Source organism: Epinephelus fuscoguttatus, linkage group LG11 (genome assembly GCF_011397635.1).
Source record: "Epinephelus fuscoguttatus linkage group LG11, E.fuscoguttatus.final_Chr_v1".
Lineage (NCBI taxonomy): Eukaryota > Metazoa > Chordata > Actinopteri > Perciformes > Serranidae > Epinephelus > Epinephelus fuscoguttatus.
In genome coordinates this window covers 17,991,466-18,013,549 of record NC_064762.1, presented here as the reverse complement: position 1 = coordinate 18,013,549, position 22,084 = coordinate 17,991,466, and the positions used below count along the sequence as shown (strand labels likewise).

Sequence of the window (22,084 nt, the reverse complement as noted above, 5' to 3'; positions counted from 1 at the left end):
TGTGGGCTTTATCAACAATCCAGATTGTGACACAGCGGTGGAGCGCTGCAGTCCACATGGAAATAAAAGATTTAGATTCAGACAGCTTTGCGTGGCTCTTGATTGGGATACAGTTAAACAAGGATAGCTATCTTCACCCCTTTTGGCTTTGATTGCAATCAGTAGCCAGCAAACTCTCTGACACTCATTACGAGAGGATCAGAGCCTCAGCTCAGTCAGGACTCGACGCACTAAAGAACATGGGGGAGGGGATGGGGGGGTGTTTAAAGTATAACATTGATTATCCATCAGTGACATAATTAGAAATGTATGGGTGCGAGCATTTAATGATGTGTTTTTGCGAGCAACGAGGCATGTAATGCTTTGTTATCGCTAAAACATTGATTGTGACACTTATAATAAGGAAATAAAGCTGCGTATTTTGAGCACACAATTAGTGAAAATGACACAGCCAGTGTAATATCCATATCCACAAAGGCTAATTTAAGAAATTGGATTACCAGACAGTGAACAAACATTCCACATGGAAGGTGTTTTATTGTTTAATTCCAGTTTTCCGGCTGAATTCTCACTATTCAGTAACTGTTTTCTTCATCACCTGTAGGAAATTATGGGGAGAGCGGCATGGAGGCCTTCAAGGAGCTGGCCTCTCAGGAAGGCTTATGCATTGCCCACTCGGACAAGATCTACAGTAACGCGGGGGAGAAGCACTTTGATCGCCTTTTGAGGAAACTACGGGAACGTCTGCCCAAAGCTCGTGTGGTGGTGTGTTTCTGCGAGGGCATGACCGTCCGAGGTCTCCTGATGGCCATGAGGAGACTGGGGGTGTACGGAGAGTTCCTCCTCATCGGCAGGTACGGATGTGTTTGATTTTTTTTTAACCTTTTGATTCACAGTTGAGAGCATCTCTGTGGATGGCAAGAAATCGGTTAACAGGCTGGAAGGCTGCGAGATGCCGTGTTGTCTTCCTGATGTGCATGTCACCAAGGCAACCGAGAAGAATTAGACCACATACCAATAGCGCTGAATAGAAATGTTCTCCAGCAATGAATAATTGGTATTTCTGTCACAGACACAAAACCAGAGAGGGAAACAATGCCCCTAGTCCATTCTCTCCCTTTTGGGCTGTCTTTTGTTTGTTTTTTCATGGCAGTGGCAGTCATTTCGCTTTCAGCAATCAAAGAGAGGCACGCACACATCTGTTTGAATCTGTATTGAAACACCCTGAAGTGTAGAAAGCCTTTCTTTTTTTGTGAGTATACCTCCACTCTGGACATTCGCTCCATCTCTTTCTCTGTATGTTTCTCCTCCACCTCTCTGTCTCTGTTAGTCAATGCTGACTGACAGTGAATCTTAGTCATTACAAAAGGGCAAGTAGAGTCGTCTCACACACTTATACAGCGACACATTACACCATGAAATAACCCTCAAGTAACATTCACACTTGTCAGTATAAGCCACAGCAACCTTGATGCTACTTTTCAGTTCATTCATGCTATATTTTGGTGCCGGTCTGTTGCAGGCCGGTTGTCAGCCGTATGTTCCAAGAGGAGGACATTAATAAGACAGCTAAGGATGACCGATGCTTGCAGCCGAGCTAAGCGGTATCCATTGGAGATTTGACAAACTCTGCATGAGAGCAGCTCAAATTCTGAGCCATCATCCTGTAGCAGGAAGAACCTGAGAGACAAAAAGCAGTACAGTAGCTTCCATCTTTGCTGTGTCTGTACTTATGTTGGATGGCTCAGATTTTGGCAGTCAACAGATTTTCAGCAGTAGTTGTTTTTTCCTCGTCAGTGGATTTCTCTCCATGTTTGTTTATAGAACTGTCCAAATGCTGTAACACCAGAGATAGACTTAATAATAGACTGTATAAAATAATGGACGTAGCCACCGTGATGTCACCCATTGGTTTGTGGATTCCCATTTTGAAGCCTTGAGTTTGGCATTTTGGCTGTCCCCATCTTGGATTTTTGGAGACAGAAAAAACTATTTTTGGGCCAGAAGGTTGAGCTAACCCGAGCCGGGATTATTACTTGTGCATTAGCTCTATGCAGAGCCTACACCGTGGCCTACGCACGTGGCCCACACTGTTGTGAACATTTATACTTATGCGGTGGTGTGTCTGTGTCACTCTGCAGGTACACCTCCAAAACACTAGTCGGCAGCAGGGTTTCTGTGAAGTGCTGTAAAGTTTAGTTGATTCAAAACACACATTTAACACACATTAAACATGGCTTAATGGAGATACTTTCAATCACAAGTACACAAATCAGCTTCACTATAACTCGCAGCATTCACAGACAAACACTTTTCCCACAAATACAACATGCTAATGTTATTAGCACAAGCTTATGGCATTTTACATTGTATAAATTAGCCTAGCAGCTAGCAGACTCTTCCTCTATTTATATGATGCCAGGGACAACAGCAACATTTAACAAAGGTAACAACTGTCTTATACTAAACATGTTTTCAAAACAAATACAACATGCTAATAATATTAGCACAAGCCTATGGCATTTTACATTGTATAAATTAGCCTAGCGACTAGCAAAGATTTCCTTTACTCATGAAGTCAGGATAAATCACACACAAGACTTAAAATATTATTTTGTAGAGGCTTTATTGTCTCCACAATTTATTGTTTCTTATCTGTGAAGTTAAAGTAAATAAAATCTTTGTTTCCACTGAGCGAAATGGTGTAAGCTTACAAACATAGACAGGAGGTCTGTGTCGCAGAGACGTGTTGTTATATTTCTGGGGTGGTGCACATCAGGTTACATCGAAGGTACAGTGTTGATTCAACACATATGTATAAATCCCGCTACACGTTTGCTGCTAGCTTGGTTCACGTGATGTGTTTACAGCTATGGTTAACTGTTATAATATTAATGCTAATGCTTATTTTTGCTTTCAAAAAACAGGCTTCAAACCATAAAGGCAAAATGTAATTACCAGACAAACGGAATATCAGACTCCTTGTAGGGTCTTTTAGTACAACCAAATGCTCAACAAGTCATTTTTAGGCAACCAAAACATTACATTTAATTTTCATGAACTGGAAACACACTGAAGTAGCAACAGCTACCACTACAGCAATAATCTGTGGTTTCGGTTTAAAGGTGCTGTATGTAAGAATGTGGCCAAAACGGTTACTGCACTCAAATTCAAAATACTGCCGCAAGTCGTGTCCGCCCCCCCTCCCCTCCAGATTCGAGGTTGCTGGACAGGGCCGTGTCTCTGCGTCCTTGATCTTCGGTTTTCCAGCGGGCCGTTCGAGCAAGTCCAGCTTCTCTGCTGCTAACGCTGCTGCCGGGATTACAGGTCATGAGGAGCCGGCTGCTAATGCTATCTACCAGGACACTGCTAATGCTGCTTGCCGTGCTGCTGTAGCTCAGTCGTAACTGTAACTGATGCTGAGACTCTACTGACTGCGTGACTGGTAGACGGCGGTGGGTGGCGCAACAGGCCAAAACACAAATTCAAAACATAAATATGATTTGCGGGCTGTAAAAAATTTTTTTAAATGCGAATATTCTGGCTGTACTATTGTTGTCGGTGGGATCAATATGTTATATGAATATTATTCCTTAGTCTCTGTGACATATTAGGAGGATTTTATGACTATATGCTTTATATTTCTTACATATAGCTCCTTTAAATGAACAGATTTCTGCCAGGAAGGCTGACTTTTCCCATGTCCCACAGTGTTTCTCCTAAACCTACCCAAATCAAGGCTTTCTGGTAGAAAGCCCTGAAGGCAAACATCTTCCAACAGCTAATCCGTGAATCTGGAATTAGGCCATGGTTACACTGACTAAACAACGTTGTTGCCGTAGTAGCAACTTATCAACAGACAGCACCTACCTGTCACTTAAATGGCCACACCCTTAATAATGCATAACACTTAAACGAGTTAGTTATATGAAAATTCACCCGTGAGTTGTCATGAAGGAGGAAATAACCTATAGAGTCCAAAAACATGTTTATTTCTGCTGTAAAGTTGGACATTTTAACTGAGAGGTCTATGGGAATTGACTCTGTTTTGGAGCCAGCCTAAAGTGGCTATTAGGGGAACTTTTGGCACTTCCTGGTTGGCGTCATTTTTCAGCCCTTGGGTAGCCTCTTGGTATTAATCCGCAGCTGAAAAACAGTCCCCTATAAATGTACTCTTACATCTGTTTGAGTTACATTTGCTAAAAAGGAGGAACTTTATATATATGACCAGTTTTCAAGGATTTCCAACTTCAGTGTAAACCACCAGGCTTCAAGCTGGGAGCCTCAGGCAGGGTAGGGAAGTTGGAAAGCATCGAGACATGGATTAAAAAGATGTTGGGTTTTTTCATGGGTTTTACTGACAGTAAGAAAAATGCAGTAAAGTGTAAAGTATAAAAAATATCTAAAGTATCTAATAGAGGTGAATTAGGACACCTTGTTGCATTAGATTAAATCTGGCAACTGGTTAATGTCCTTGTATGTACTTACACACATTCATAAGATTCTCCAGTCTAATAGACATTTCTCTATTGGCAGCCACTGAGGGATTTGTTTCTTGTCATTGCCATTATCCTTGAGCCTCTTCTATTTCCTGGGAGTGGTAGAAATGAATTGAAGACAAGTGCTGCTCTCACCAGCTTCTGTTTATGAGTGTTATATTCAATGCATACGTGCATATTTAAGTCTTTGGCAGGGGAAGGCACTCCTTCTTTTCAGATGCAGAACCTGCCTTTTAAATTATCCATCATAATGACACTCTAGGGTTACATTCCTTCCCATATCTCTCCTTTTCTTTTTCCTCCATAGGAGATGGGAAAGTGGGTCTTTTTTTAGCTTTTGTGGAAGTCTCCATGGGCGGAAGAAATGCTTCTGGGTCAGAGAGAGAGAGAGAGAGAGAGAGAGAGAGAGAGAGAGAGAGACGGAGTGTGTAAAAATGACAGAGGAAGTCTGGGCCAGCACAGATGCCAAGCCATGTGTGTGTTTCCCAGAATGTAGTGCAGAACTGAATGAAGCTGTCAGACAGGTATTATCTCATCAAAGTGGAGCTTGTTTTCTTAATTCATGCCTTCACCTCCAAAGAAGCCTCTTTCATGAAGGGTGTGTGTGTGTGTGTGTGTGTGTGTGTGTGTGTGTGTGTGTGTGTGTACTACAGAGTTAGAAGGATGTAAGCCACGCAAAGACAAACAAAGAATGAATGAAACAAAGTGACAGAGCAATAAGAGTACAGACAGGCCAATCTGTCTCTCCTACATTGAACATCTAATGGACCGGCTTCTCAGTCTCTCTTTACCACTGCAAATTTATTATCTTTTACTGTGTTAAATTGGTTGTCAACAAAAATCTAATCATATTAAAACTGGTAATGTAGCAAAAAAAAGGCACAGTGGACAGAAGTTAAAAATTTGCAACTAAAGTCTTTTGTACTTTTTTGACTTTTAAAGGGGCTCTGTGCGACATTCACCTATGATTTAGTCTGATTCAGGTTGACTGCACACGGCACTTTACAGTTTTGGTTCTCACTGCTCTGTAGCAGGCAACTGTTTTCATTGGAAAACTCCAACACTTCACAGACCCAGTTAGCAACTAGCTGGTCAAAGCATTGTTCATTGGGTGGCTAGAAGCCAGACACATTCTAGAGTATTTCAAAATACTCCGCTATCGATGATACTTTGTTTGACATGGTACTTCTACAGAAAAATACCCTGAAAAGGGGGAAGGGGAAGCAGATTGTTTTCCCTCATTGAGAAATTCTGGATAGGACCTCCGTCCCTAACACCACTGCTTGCAAAAGGTTTCGCTTTTGCTTTCTCCAGTGCTGGAGAGTATAAGCATTGGAGGAAACTTTGGAGAGATTCAGCCAAACATGTTTGAGCCTGAGTCAGACCCAGACTCAGATGAATAGTGTACTGTGCACCAAATCAGTGATTAGAAGATGTATCAGAACTTTAGGTGCAGTTAGAATCTTTTATTTGTTTGTGTTGTTTGTTAGCTTGTAGGCTAACCCGCAGTGGCTGACAGCATTAATGGTTGTGAAACATATAATAAAATCCGGTATGATGGCGTTTTTGGTAGATATTGGAAGGAAGCTCCAGGGTCCAGTTTACATCCAAAACCTGCACTCTTTACTATGTTAGTTGCCAAAACTTTCACTATGTTAATGCTAACTCAGCTGTCTGTACTGAAAAGTCAGTTTCAGGTTCCTTTTCCGGTGTTGCATCGTCTAGTACACAGACATTGTCCCCTTCAGTAGAAGAATGGGAAAACCGTTCACTAGTGACAGACTTTGCACAGATACAAATCAATATAGTCAAGGTCAGACATTTTAGGGGGCATAAACAGAAGAAAAACACATTTTTGAGTGAAGGGGAACTTTAAACGATGAACTTTAATGTTTCATTACAGTCTGTATGAGTCAGCTTCAAAACTGATAAAAATTAAAAGTTGATATTTTGCCCTGAAAGAAGTCATCACATACAGCTTTAAAATCATCAAGGCTACGATCATGCCAGAACAAGCAAAATATGCCAGGAACTGGGAGCATTATGGGTCCAAATTTCTTCATCATCAGGCACTCTTGCAGTCAGGGTTTCCAAAAAATGTTTTCATTTAGAAAATTAAACTTCCAATTATTGCATCTCCTTCAGCCCAATCAAAAAAATAATAAAAAATAATAAAAAAAATAATAATTTAAATGTCAAAGCACCACTCCAAAATTTGAGGATGTTGGTGTTTTAATTATCGCACGACAGTCAGTATAATTTCTAAGGGTAACACAGTGTGTGCAGCTGGTGCCATCAAAATCAGTGAGATGGTGAGACAGTTGTAGGCATCTCTTTGACCTTATACATCTCCCACTTTTATTGCACTTGGCCCAAACAAACAGATCCAGATAAGAGATGGCGTACCAGGCATTAAAAAGATACAACATCCAAGAGCAGGCAGTGTTTTTTTTCAACCACATCTCATATGTAGAGATGATCGTAGAGCACAGCAGAGGCAGATAAAAACACTATACAGCAGCAGCTATGTAAACTACAAGTAGACATGCAGAGAGTTTTGAATCTGAGAGCTTTTGTTTTAGCTGCTCGGCTAACCTGCTCTTCAGACGAGGGCCAGGTGTGGCAGCGTGCTCGACCCACTTTATCCCTGACCTGCAGACTCTACTCTGCATCACTTCAGCACTTTACATCCACTCTGCTCTGCTACTGTCTGTCAACAGGGCTCTTGTCTTTCTCTCTCTGTGGTGTCAATCATGATTTTTCCAATCAGCTGCCTCCATTACTCCACGCCAGCACACAAGAGACGACATTTATTCCATGCATACACTCAGGCGCGCGGATACAGACACACGTTCCCGACATAGATTATCCACTTCATTCCAATCAAGGAGACATTGATGTCTGTCTTCTTGTTTTGTTAAAGTACATTTCAAAGTGATTCTGTTGAATGAGAAACAAATTCAGCTCTGACGGGATGAAGCAGGATGCACAGGGAGTGTTTGAATAAAACCTCAGTCAATTTTTAAGAAGAGAAGTGACTGTATGGCCAAGTGGGAAGCTGGTTGGTGAGCAGATTAGGAGAGTCAGTCAATTCTGCAGTAGGTTGGTTGAAGATTCTTTGACTGTGGAGTCGTGCTGGTCTGTCCACAGATTAAAGCAGAGACAGCACTGTGAGAGATGTAACAAAGACAGATGTAATATAAGACAGAGACAAAGAGAGATGAAGGTACAGACAGTGAGAGAAAGGGACGAGATAAGAAAGCTAAGCATGGTTGGGAGTGGGGGCGACATGCTTCTCAGTAGTCTGAGAACTTCTTACACTTTTTAGGCTTATAATTTATGCAACAAGACCTCCTTGACCCTTGTGGAGTGATATTATTACCACCTCAACACCGTATGGGAAGAAGTTTGGGATGGATAGATGGGTCAGTAAAGCATCTGACTGTGTTAACTGAATGTTAAAGCTACAAGGATCAATATTTTTATATAAACGTTGGATAATACCATCCCAGTCACCAGAATAAATGTTGACATTGTACGTTTTTGCAAACCATTGATATGTATAATTTATACATTAATATTGTCTTTGGCACTTGGACACCAGAGGGAGATATTTTGCGATCGAGGGACATTTGAGCAACAGATAAATCCCCCCATGGAGTCCAGGCACTGGTGGTGGTGGTGGCTGATGACTCTGACTTTGCTAGAGCTTCATTGGTTATGTTTAGTAAAAGATCATGTTTTGGCTAAAAACACCTGCCTCTGGTGGGACAAACACTGCTGGAGATGCAGCAGTGACTTGCTAAAACACAACCAGTTTTGTTTTTTGTTGGTCTCAAACACTGGTCTGCAGCTTGGCAGTAAACAAGCTAATCGAAACTGTCATTTTAGAAACGTTGATGTGATATGTATGAAATGTTCAAATGTAAAGTGTCTGTGTCTTGCAGAAATGCACATTGCCAACATTTCCTTCTGGCGATGAGGCTGATAAACGGCTATGTGTTATGTGAGAAGTGTCGTTTGTATGCCTGACACGAACCAACCTTATTTCCAGCCTCCTGATGTTTTCAACAAAAAGCTAGAGAGTCTAAAAAGCCAGATATTTCCCTCTGGAGTTGATCGAGACCAAAACAGAGACGGAGAGAAAATGTTGGTCTTACATTCATCCGGTGGCCAACTTCAGTTGCATGCTCATTTTCTGTATCTGCTGGATGTGTGTATAGCCGGCAGTTTGCTGACAAACTCACCATAACAACTTTTTTGTATATAAAGTATGTCAAAAAATATCTGCTTCTTGTGTTGTGTTTTATGCTTGGTGTGCAGGGCAAAAATTAGCTAATGTATGTTTAACTAAGCAGTTGGATACCAAACCTCACAAAATCTTAACCATAGCAAAGGCAGGTGCCAAAATGTTATATGAATCATTTTTGTTGTCATTACTTGTAGATTAATGTTGGCATTGTACGTTTTTTGGTGGCAAGGTGGTGCAGTCGTTAGTATTATCGCTTTACAGCAAAAGGGTTCCTGGTTTGAACCCAGGGTGGGAGGTTCGAACCTGCAGTGGGGGAGCCCCTCCGTGTGGAGTTTGCATGTTCTCCCTGTGTCAGCGTGGGTTTTCTCCAGGTACTCCAGCTTCCTCCCACAGTCCAAAGACATGCAGGTTAATTGGTGACTCTTAATCACCCGTAGTTAGTTTTTCGGCCACAGGTAGATTTGCTTAGTTTGCGTCTGAGTTGAGTGTCTGAGTTGAGTGTGGCTTGACGAGGCTGGTTGCTAGCACTCGCATCAGAGGCTGTGCTAGCTCAGACCTTTGGGTTCGCTGCTAAATGCTTTGCGTTGAGGTGATTTTTCAGGCTCGAAGTACTCCGATGGTACGAAAACTCCTAAATGCAGATTGTAGAGAACAGTGGGCATTTTTTAAATGTAAACGTTCCATCTATGGGGCCAAGCGGTGTCGTCTGGTCTCCCTCCATCATGTGACAAAGCCACTGTGGCCTTCAGTGATGCACCAGGGTCAAAGGGCACCTCGAAACATGATTAATCAGCGTTTTTTTGATGCGTTATTTTTTCTTTATTGAAATTAATGCATTATTTCGACAGCCCCACTTCAAATGATACATATTAAACTTACAAATGATAATGTATCTGTGGTTTGAAGAAATGTACAATGCCAACATTTTCCTCTGGGAACTGGGCTGGTTATGATACTGATGAATATTATCACCATGTCCAAGTGCTTCAGATCAGAAAATCCTCATCTATGTTGTTTTGAAACACAGTTAAAAAAGGAATATTTTGTTTTGTAGTTTGGAGGACTTGTTGCATAAAACATACTGGATAATCTCATGAAAGCTTTGTCACCAGGTTCAGAAAAGAGCTCTCATCTGACAGAGCTTGCATGTGGAGCCTTGACGGAATTGACATATTTTCACTTAGCAATTTCTCAAGGAAATGTACAAAGTTTTGCTTTACCTTTCATAAACTATCAAAGACCAAGTGCGGTATATGGCAGTTCCATGACAAATAGAGCTTGCCAAAATGAATTAGCACATCACGCCTCAACATGTTTTTTTCTTCTGAGTCTCTTTGAAGTTAGTTTTTCATTCAACAGCTGTAGGACATAACTCAGAAATCAGTCTCACTGTAGGTAGGAATCATTTTAATGTCCCCCTGAGAGCAAGCAACAGCTACAGGTGAATGTGATACACATTATGAGCTGAATATATGTATGACAATGAAATTATTGCTCCACTTTATCCTCAGAGCAGCCTTATTCATCTTTGGAGTCCAGCCACTCGAACTGTAGAGGGGAGGTATTTCCTATTGAGTTTCATGGTGAGACCAGGATGTTAATGTAGAACAGTGTGTGCTACACTGGGTGCACTTGATGCAGTAAAATGGCCACAGACTCCTTGACTGTTATTTGACCACAGAGAGCAATACACACAATGACTCCCAGGAGACAGCTGCCCATATTGTTACAGATCAGCCATCACCATGTTGCTGTTAGTGAGCTGTGACCAGTGCTTGCAGCTAATGTGTCTTTTTGCTGAAGCCCCATTTATAGATTGTTTCGTCAAGATCTTTCAGCTTGTCACCAGAATAGTTTTGCAAGCAACAACAAATGCAGTCCAGAAACACCCCCAGAATTTTTTCATAGGGGTTGCCAAATGGGGCCATGGAAAATCTTGGGGTGGCACACCAAAACCAAAAACTAAAACTGAAGTTCAGGAATTCTATTATGCAGTTAAAGTATACAGGCTAGATGAACACTTTCTCTAGTAGAAAGAGTTAAGGAATCACACGCTGATTTACTTTAGTTTCTTATTTAATCATTAATGGGCCTTATTCAGAAACAGTTCATATACGCACAAATCTGTGCTTAAACCATGTTTGTAGAAATCTGGGATTCATCAGTGTTTTCTTATCTGAATTTGTTTCTACTCTGCGAACAAATTCAGAACTATCTTGGTCACAAATGACAAAAAATGACAAATGACAAAAGTTAGAAAATGTAAAGACGCACCTTTAACTAAAATCATAGCATATTAAAATCGTAATTATTGAAAAATGCTTCAGAGCACATATTCAAAACTGTTCATTTAATTGGTCAGAAGTACTAAATAACTATAAAATTGACACCCTTTAATTCTCATCAATTGTTAATTTAAAAAAAATCAACTTTTGCCTTTCAATTTGAATAATTTTGATTGACCAACACATGCTTGGTGGTAAGAACAGAATCAACTGGTGTGCACATGTCATGAATCCAATTTTGAGTTTGGGTGTGCATTAGGGGTGTAACGGTACACAAAAATCTCGGTTCGGTACATACCTTGGTACACAAGTCACGGTTTGTTTTTTTTCGGTACAGTAATGAAAAAAATAGACAACTATTAAATATTGGTAACCTTATTAAAACATACCACCACAGCAGTTAACTCTTTTTACACAATTTTTGAATGAAACAAATATATATAAAATCCTGCTTTTTCACATTGTTTGAATGAAAATAGAAATATAAAAGTGAACAATAAAATCCTGCTGTTTTTTTAACACATTTTTTGAATGAAAAATATGAATATACATTTCTGCTTAAACAGTTTTACTCAATTAAAATAAAAAGTATAGTGCAGCTGGTCAGCTTTAAAGCCTGCTCAGATTCAGTTTTACTAGGAACTTACTTAGCTTTACCACTTTGTTAAAGTGCAGTAAACAAAACATGCTTATATCTAAAGTGCAGCTTAAACAATTTTACTCAACTCCAGTGGCATTGGTTATTTCTTTAGCACGATGGTCAGGGAAACGCTCTTTCTTTTTAAACGACGACATCGTAGTTTGCACCAGATTGCTTTTTCTAGTCGTGCCGGTTAACGTTCAAACTCGGGTGGTGTCGCTTTAGATGCGTTAGCATGTTAGACGTGTTTCCAAGTACATACCCGACCGCTGGTCTGCAGTGTCGGCACACTGCTTTTGTCTTGTCCACTTGTTTATTTCCATCCTCGTATTTTACCCTGAAACCAAAGTGTTCCCAAACGGAGGACTTAAGGTTTGCGGGTGGGGCTTCAGGTTCGTCAGGGTCACTTGCCATGGGGTCCATGTCATTGGTTCGACACCCCATTAGTCCGACTGTCCACGGTGCTGAACGGCTCGCGGCGGGCGTATGGTGCGCCGCGACTGGCTTGAGGCGGAGCAGGCTCAAGGCTTATGTGTTTGTCACTTTCTTTTTCATTTTAACCCACACCATGCACAAAGTGAAAGCGGAGATTTATGGGACTCGGTCCGTCACTCAATTATGTCCGTCGGGGAACTAGATATTTTAAATGGTTCGGCTCGCAAAAACGAATTAAAATAAAACAAAATAAAATAGAATAATATCCTGCGCCCAATAATTCGGTACAGGATTGTGCCGAACCGAAAGTCGTGTACCGAACGGTTCGACACAAATACATGTACCGTTACGGCCCTAGGTGCATGTATTTTATGCACAGAGTAACAACATTTCTGTGTGTGCACTAGTAAATGAGGCCCATATTACTAAATATCTGATGCCCATAGACTAATACAGGTAAAGTCAACATTTTGGGATTTGTGTTATGTATCTGAATGTACATGTGTCAGCTGATTCATTTTTCCTCTAGTTGTCCTTAAAAAGACAAATATACAGCTTTAATTTGATGGGGTAAATCAGTAGTAGTCATTACGCATAATAATATAGTGGCATGGTGGTGCAGTGGTTAGCATTGTCGCCTCGCAGCAGGAGGGTTCCTGGTTCAAACCTGGGATGGTGGAGCACTTCTGTGCGGGGTTTGTATGTTCTCCCCGTGTTGGCGTGACATGCAGGTTAACTGGTGACTCTAAATTGGCCGTAGGTGTGAATGTTAGTGTGAATGGTTGTTTGTCTCTATGTGTCAGCCCTGTGACCTGTCCAGGGTGCCCAATGTCAGCTGCTTGGGATAGGCTCCAAAACCAAAAATTACTCACAAAAGACGTAAACAAACATAAAATGCCACCGTTGGGTCATAGATTTCTGCATCAGATGCTGAAGAAAATCAAGCATCCTTTCATGGCCATATGCCATTAGGCAGCATTACACAACTACACAACTACACAGTTACACAACTATGTAAATTAAGGACCTGGAAAGTTCCTATAGAGCGGGTGGGAGGGATGGTGGATGGGTTCAGCAACACTGGACGTTCACCCAGGAGGCTGCTGTTTGCTTCCTACATGAATGTACAGCCAAACCATGATGGTCTTTTTTCCCCCAAAACTGAACCATATGCATTTGTTGCGCAATGAAATAAGCAGTGTTTTACCAACTTTGTAAGTTTATACTGAAAAAGACTGTATGCATCTAACGAGCAGAAACTGTACATTTCCTATGAAAATGAAAGTGAATTTTGAAAAGAGACAATGCATGTAACAGGTGTAAATTGATCTCCTCTAATTTCTCTGCCTCTCAGTTTTTTATAAGGTCACAACAGATGGGTAGACTTAAAAAACTGCTCTGTTGGGAGCCACCATGTGTTGCCAGGACCATAACACTGTTCTCTGTCAGCGGAAAAAAACACTAATTTGACAAAACAATTTCAAATGGATAGAAGTTAAATTATATCAATTATTATATCAGAGTGGCCATGGCCACCCCTTAGTGGTGCCACTGTTACAGACACCAATATTTGGCCCCTGAAAGCCTGTTCAGTACTTTAAAAACCTCCTTTTAAAAGTAGTGTATTTGTGCTTTGCAGCTAACTGTATAGCCACTTACATAACAGAGACACTTGATGGGAGTCAAATGCACCTAGCAACAGCAATCTGAAGCACACTGGGCACTGTAATCACAATTGGAAGTCTAGAGTATAGTCATTAAGTAGCTTAAGAACAAGCTCTCTTCCTGCCAACAACTCAATGCGTGTACCTATTTTGAAAATCACTGTGGCGTCTTTAACATTTGTGCTGTCAAGTACACCGGCCCCAGCTGCACGTAAAACTAACATTCATATATATGTATTTGTAAATTGCAGCTGTGGCCTTTTGAAGAAAGACGAACCGCTGAAAAGAATGCAGAGAAAAATGGCACACACCCTTACAGCTGATCGAAGTGCAGTGAAATAAGGATGATTCATAAACTGGATTTTCAGACTGTTAGTAGTGAATGTGATGGAATATGTCTGTGATCTGACAGGAATGTATAGTACCCACAAAAAATATCTGGCAGTGTGTGTTTTCACCAAGGTTTCCCTGAGGCGGTTGAGTATTACTGTAAATCTCTGAATCCTGACTGAATTTCCACCCACTCACTTATATAGAAGAAATTGCCATGAAGTAGTTTTGTCAGCTAGATATACATCTACTGTACAGAGTCTTTTGTTATCGCTCCCTCTCTGCCTGTTCCCAAGCACCAAGCCTAGTTTCTGAATGGCAGCATGGAGTGAACCCACCTACCCATTTGCCCGCCTGCTCGCTCTCTTGCAATTAGCAGTGTTCGTTTTCTCTCTCCCTCTAATGCAGCTTGAATGCTGTTATTACTAAACATCATTTGCATAAGCTGCTTTTCCACATGTAACGCTCATTTCTGCCCCTGTCTTACACACACACAGTCTTGGTCTGGGTCCCATTTTGAATGCTCGCTTCGTGTTATTTTAATTTTATTCCTGACAAAATGGACACTGAGACAGGAATGTGGATGTTCTGCCTCTGTAATGACTTGGCACAAGTCATTAGCAGGTTATGACTGCGCCTTTTGAGAGGGCACAGAGGTGCAGACAAAGCCGCAACCTCCTGTTGTGCGTGTCACATGCGTTTCCACATTTGGCTGCCCTCTTCGATTTCCTGCAACAAGAGGACTCAGGTTTTGCTCTTAGCTTAAAGAAGTGAAATGTTTACGGTGCCAGAGAGCGAGGGGAGTTGTGGCGCGACACATTTAGCTGCCTTCTTTCCTGTCATCTCTGAGGCTTTCATCTCCTCCCCATCTCAGGAAGGAGAGCGCGGAGGATGTGGAATTCTGCCTATTGACTTGCGAGTAATTTGGCAAATAGCAGGGCATGAGCAAAAAGAGACCTTATCTCTGGCAACAGCGCTGGGAAGAAAATTCAGAAAATGATTTTGATTCAGTAACTTGATGGATAAACACAGATTCAAAAAGAAAGGATGATAGCATAGGTGTGTCCTGACTGATATCTCGTAGCCCATTTGAAAATAACGAGATATATATATCGTGTATCGCCAGTCAGCCTGTAAATACCGAAATATGAATTTTGTCCATATCGCCCAGCCCTAACCAGAATACAGGAAATTAAGTGTTTGATGCTCAATTTTTTCTTGCAGAGGACCCCTACACCTCCTGTTCCATATGTGCCCCTCCCAGTGTTGACATAAAACCCACACCTTTGGATGATAGCCCTCTTGGATTGTGTTTAGCCTAAAATCACAGGCGGCTTTTTCTGATCATCTACAATTCCCCTCTTCCCCTTTCAGGATTATCTTGTGTGTGCCGTGATCCCCACGACTGACAGTGTGCTGCACTCTCTCGCTAGGCTCATTCTCCAGAAACATCTCTCTTTCTGTAGGCTCCCAGTCGGAGCACAATAGCGACTGATACATTAGTTATGAATGTAAAGACTCAGAGAGCGAGGGAGAAAGTGTGGCGGGGGGTGGAGGTGGAGGAGGGGGTGTGCTGGGTCTGAGACAAAAAAGCAGAGGAGGAATGAAGTCGAGCGAGCCGTGCCTCCATCTTTACGTTACTCTCTCTCTGCGACACGATTCTGTCCTTTTGACCCTCTGTGCTGAAGCAATCTTCATGCAAGTTTAGTGAGAGTTTACTGGGGCACGTCATGCAGGAATCAAGCTCAATATAGTTTTTTGTTAACAGCACAGGATTTACTGTACTGTGTGGAATAAAAAGCCTTGTGTGTGCTGCTTGTGCCACAGTCACCATGGAGATTTTGTTTGGGCTCATGACGGAGTTGGTGTGATCGTCTCACTGCAGATCTGTCATTCAGTCTGTCAGCAGGGCTCCAAACACAATAGTCCCTTCTCGGGAAATATGGCTGACATCTGAAAAATTCCTCGCAGCAACAACAGCAACAAAGATTATAATTATAAGATAAGGACACGCTGTCTACACTCATTCAGTAATGGAGCCCTGCTTGCGTTACTCGTACACACGTGTGGCTCTGGGAAGTACATTCAAGTTGAGTCAGGACTGGCGATTGCATCTGTTTGTGTTCCACCAAGCAAGGGAGCACAATGAACTGCATCTGAATATTTATAACACGCCTCTGATGTTAATTGAAAGCAGCCACACATTGTCAAGGACATCTCTCTCTTCCCAATTGATGCCTTGTGTTCCCTCGTGCGAGGGGATGGCTGAATGACATTGGAGTGATCAAAAATAGCACACTGGCTTTGCATGTGGACATAGTTGTCACATCCTGATTCGCAGAAAATTAAAATGCTTTCTTGTACAGACAGCTAATATTGGACCACAGTGTATGAGTACAACATGTAAACACAAAGGGAATAGTGAATGAAGGCAGGCAAGACTCGAACCATTAACACCCGGAAAACAACAAATTAGTCGTTATCTGCAACAACAGAATAGTGTTACAGCAAGTATTAAAACAATAAGGCTTGAAAAAAATTAGCAATCATTAAAAAAAAGATGATGTCAAGAAGATGTCATTTTTCATGCAAAATAATTGAAAACAAAGTCAGTTTTCAGCCTCTAGATCTGAGGATTTCTTCCTTTTTCTCTTTGCCATTACAGTTAATGGAATAACCTCAGGTTTTGGATGGCTGGTCAGACAATAAAATCATCATCTTGCAGTCCTAGTTAAACAATAAAATGTAAAATGATGTAAGCATGCTCATCAAACTCCAGATGGGTACAGCTGGAGCAGCACACAAAGTAAAAGCAGAGGCACTTTGCACCCTGAATTTTGCAAGCTGCCAAAAATTCAATGATTGCTAGTTTACACTTACAACGTCTTCTTTGAGCAAATACACCTCCCTCGTACGGCTCCCAAAACCTCAGCTACTTTCAGATTAGTTTTTCTCATGGCAACATTTACTCTTTTTTCTCATCAAAAAACAGAAAACAGGATATTGCAAAGCAGCAACCTCCGGGGCTGAAAAATGAAGCCAACGTGGATGTGCCAGACTGCAGTTACTTGAATAGCCACTTCAGGCTGGTTCCAGAAGCGAGTCAGTCCCCATCATGTTAAAATGCCCAGCTTTACAGCAGAAATAAACATGATCACATCCTGGTGAAAAGAATGGTTTTGGTCTCTACAGCAAATTCCTCCTTCATGACAACTGTATGGGGAGTGAATTTTTGTATCAACTAACCTGTTTACATGTTATCAAGACTTAAAGTTACACATAATTAAGCGTGTGCCACTCTGAGGATGGCCTGTCTGCCGATAGTGTCCTGGGCTTCTCAGGCAGATCCACCCCTCGCTCCACCATAGTGTCAGCCTCTTGCCCAAAAAACAATATTTTAAAGACTAAATGATTAATTGATCAAATGAAAACAAGACGAAAATAAATTCAGATGTCAATGAACCCTTTTTCTAAGTGAAACTGAAAAATGGATCTGGAGTAGGCGTAATTATTGCAACAATGAACAACCAAGATGTCAAAAGAGAACACAGAAGAATGTTAAAAATGTAGGAGGCCTTAAGCAGCAGCGCTCTAACCAACCTTACGTCGTGATTTTTACATTAAATTGACCAACTGATAATAAGATCTTGATGCACAGACTTTGAATTGATGTCCCTCGGTGGTGAAAAGCAAAAAGGATTTTCTCCCTGCAGTGTTCCCTGTCAGTGTAGAGGAGACTGATCTCCCCACTCAAACTGGGGCATGATGAATTAGTAAAAGCAGCTTGGATGGGCTTTTAAAGGCTCCCCGGCTCACCCAGGGTCCTCTGTGTCACCTCAAGAGAGTCATGCTGCTGCTGCCATCCAGCTAACAAGCCACCAGCACCACTCCTGCTTTAACTCCACAGAGCTGCAGGAGTAAGAAAAAATGGAGGAGAATGGCAGAACAGGGAGAGAGAGAGAGAGAGAGAGAGACAGAGATAAAGGCAGAGGGAGTTTTTGGAGACGGAGTGTTAGTGTTCAGCTGAGGAGAGAAACCCCTGTCTGAATATTTCTTCCACTGCCAGAGCAGTTTCGAATTAATTAAGGATGTGGTGGGATCTGCATGGAGATAAATGTAGAACGGAAAACAAAAATTACCCCTAAAAGCTCCCGTTGTGTGAAATTAAAGAGACCAGTGGTACTTCTTTTACTGGAGGATTTTCATTTTATGTGCTTTATTATTTCTGCTCACTAAATTTCAAGTTCATCTTCTAACATATAATGACACACATCTCTACAGTGAATATGAGCTGACTTGACCTCATGTGGAGGAGAAGGGGATGGTGGGAGACATGATTAGTAGCAGAGATGCTTGTCAAGCTGCAGACCACTGTTTGGGACCAACAAGTAATAAGACTGTTTGTGCCATCGCTGTGTTCACAGTGTTTTTTCAGCCACCAAAATGTGTGTTTTTTACCAAGCCATCACTGTTTTTACACCAGGGATAGTGCCACGAAAGGCAGTTGTGTTTTTTTACTGAAACATTGCTGCATTTTTCTGCCTAGACAGTGCCAGAAAAAAGCGTTTTATTTTCTACCAAGGCATCGCTGTATTTCCTGCCGTGATAGTGTCACAAAAGGCAGTTGTTGATAAAATGTTATTATAAAAAATGATTAGAAAATGATAAAATGTGTTTCCCAAAGCGGTAAAGTGGTTGATACAGCATCACTGTTTTTCCAGCGGGGATACTAACCCCCAAAGGCAGCCAATTTTTTACTAAAACATTGGTGTCATTTTCCTGCCGGGATAGTGCCCTGAAAAGCTTTCTTCTTTTTACCAAGGCATCGATGTGTTTCCTTCCAGGATAGTGTCAGATAAAGCGGATGTTTTTTTTTACCAATGTATCACTGTTTTTCTACCAGGGACAGTGCCACAAAAGGCAGTTGTTGTTTTTCTTTATAATGAAACATGACTGCATTTCCTGCCTGGATATTGCAATGAAAAGTGTTTTATTTTCTACCAAGACATCAATGAGTTTCCTGCCATGATAGTGTAAAAGAAAGCAGTTGTTGATAAAATGTTGGTGTGTTTTTTAAAATGAAACGTTGCTGTGTTTCCTGCTAGAATAGTGTCGTGTAAAACAGTATTTTTCTTTCTTTTTTTTGTACCAAGGCATCACGGTTTTTCCACCGGGGATAGTGCCACAAAAAGGCAGTTGTTGTGTTTTTTTTTAACCAAAACATCGCTGCATTTCCTGCCAGGATAGTTCCATGAGAGCGGTTGGTTTTTTACTAAGGCATCCCTGCATTTCCTGCTTGCATAGTGTCACAAAAAGTGATTGTTTTTAATTAAACGTTGCTGTGCAGGGATAGTGTTGTGTAAAGCAGTTCTTTTTTTTAACCAAGACATCAGTGCATTTTCTGCCGGGACAGGACAACAAAAGAGGTTGTTTTTTACCAGTACATCGCTCCATTTCCAGTCGAGTTTTTCAAACCAACCAAGTGTTTTTTGTGCTTGAAAATAACCACATGTTGACATTTTTTAATTATCTGCTACATAGTATGTCCATTGTTTACATTTTTCTTGCGAGTGGGTTGGGTAGAAACAGCCCCCGCCACTGCTTTCAAATGAGGCTTGCTCATGACCTGATTGTTGTATCTCATGTATCAGCCAACATCATCAGTAGCTCTGGTCCTTGTATGGTTGTAACTCCTCCTTATGTGCTGTCATGGTGGTCAGGGTGGTGTTTGTGCAGCAAATGTAGGTTATGTCCCATTCTCCCTAATGGGGAGCTCATGATGCTTTTATTCAACATATTCAGATTCTAAGTTTGGACCCTTGATCCCTATGAATGTTACATTCTTAGTGACATGTTTGGACTTGATTAAAACCTGAGTAAAAACCACTTGAGTAAAGATTTGTTGTTGCACTTCTCTGTTCTGGTTGTGAGAGGTTGTAAGCCAACAGTACTGCCAGTTACACCAAAAACATCACAGATTTCACTGCTTAGTTGGACCGCTGTTCTGTAAGTAGCTGTCATATTTGACACCTTCAGAATTCTCACAAAACCCATTTTGTAACAAGAATTGTTGAAGGAAACATTGAGTGTACGTGTATAAATGATTCAAAATGAGTCACATCAAATATTTATTCATTTTCAAATTGCCCTGCTTATCTTAAAAATGATAGGATCCAAAACTGTTTCTGAAGCAGGCTGACTCTGATAGAGGCCAATCTGCAAGTCAAGTGCTTTTACTTTTAATATTTGAGCTCATATTCCTGCTAACAATTATGTACAGTTACTTCTATGTGAAGACCTGATGAACTTCCGCCATCACTGAAAATGAGATGTACAGACTGATTAAAAACAGAGAGAGAGACAAGAAGTTATGATGGGAGTAAATGAAGTGTGTGTGTGTGTGTGTGTGTGTGTGTGTGTGTGTGTGTGTGTGTGTGTGTGTGTGTTACATTAAGATCCTGATTTTACCTTTAAGACTAATGTAATTCCTATAATTAGGCTGGTTGACATTGTAGTGCTCTGTGAATGACAGACAGATTAAAAGTTTTTCCATTAACTACCTGAACTTTTATTCCAACGCTCGCGTAGAGCAATTAGGAAACTCTTGACTCCCCTATCCTCCCTTTCCTCTTTTTAAAGTAGCTCTTCCCATTCATCCTCCAGGGGAAACAGCGCATGTGATTAAATCTCTGCCCTGCCAATTAATTCATGGCTTCATAAATATACAAATGTGCTATCAAACTGGAACTAGATCATCCGGGAGAGTCGGGGGAGCTCTCAGTCTACTCACTGTTGTATACTACTCTATAAATTATCCAGCTGTTGGCATGCTGCGCTCGTCTAAACAACGGCACACATCATCAGGTCTCAGTAAGTCATCAGAATACACACGTCCCATTATTAGGCATGTGGCATCAAAGGAATAGCACCCTGCTGACTTAACTTGCAGAGATAAATACTGACTTAAATGATTCATTTAATGTATTTGGAAAGTTGAGGGTGAAAAAGACATTACATTAAGTTTAAACCGTCAAGATTAACCTCAGTCTTGTTGGTTTTACTTGTTTGATTCTGCTGTGCCTCAAATACATTTGTTCTTGTGCTGTGCTTACTTACACAAGTTGATGGGTTTAGTTCCTACCAATAACCAAAGTTGGTTTCTTTTAACTATGGCGACAACTTTTTTCTTTCAGTCTTTCATGTTGTTGTTGCCAGATCAGAATAAACCCATGTAAATAGCTCTTGTAATGGTCGTATGACGGCACTAACTCATAAGTTGGAGGGCAATGATAAATGACCTGATTTGTATTTTAGGTGTGACGATTGTTGGATTGACCGTAAGTACTCAAAGACATAGTGTTTGTATTTGTGATACTTTTCCTTATTGTTGCAAAAGTAATTAAAACGTATTCAGTGTGATGCCCTGTGTCACAAACCTGTCCTCTCAATTTAAAGGGACAGTTCATCCCAAAATCAAAACTACACATTTTTCCTCTTACCTGTAGTGCTGTTTATCAGTCTAGATTGTTTTGGTTTGAGTCACCAAGTGTTTCTCACGCAAGTGATTCTCTCCCAATCTGTTCTCATCCCAACTGGACAAATACTGCCACTTTGTCAGTTGACCTAAATGTAAAAATACGGTTCGCTAGGTATCCTCCTGCGATGGTTTTGAATGTTCATTGTCTCAATTCACATTTATTACACACATTGTGTATTAGGGCTGTCAAAAAAAATTCAAAGTTCGAAATATATTCGAATATATATTTTTTTATAAGTTCGAACCTAAATTTGATAATTTGAATATCATTAATAATTAATGAATGCTATTAATATTAATGTATATCACGGCGAATCCCGTTTGGGCGACAGAGGGAGAGGCGCTGACGGAGGAGCCCGCTGTGTCAACACCACCCACTGCGCTGTCCGCGATGTGTGAGACATACAGGGAGTGTTGCACCTGCTGCCTCCCTGCCTACCTT

At 41.1% G+C, this 22,084-nt stretch overlaps 1 protein-coding gene across 2 annotated transcripts in view; it reads left to right on the top strand.

Annotated features, from left to right (window-relative positions):
• Positions 1-22,084, top strand: part of grm1a (glutamate receptor, metabotropic 1a) — a 58,215-nt gene that overhangs the window by 5,057 nt on the left and 31,074 nt on the right. For both annotated transcript variants that reach the window (XM_049589389.1, XM_049589390.1), the window contains exon 3: positions 605-854. In XM_049589389.1, the coding sequence (XP_049445346.1) occupies positions 605-854 (250 nt within the window). The remainder of the gene's footprint in view (positions 1-604; positions 855-22,084) is intronic.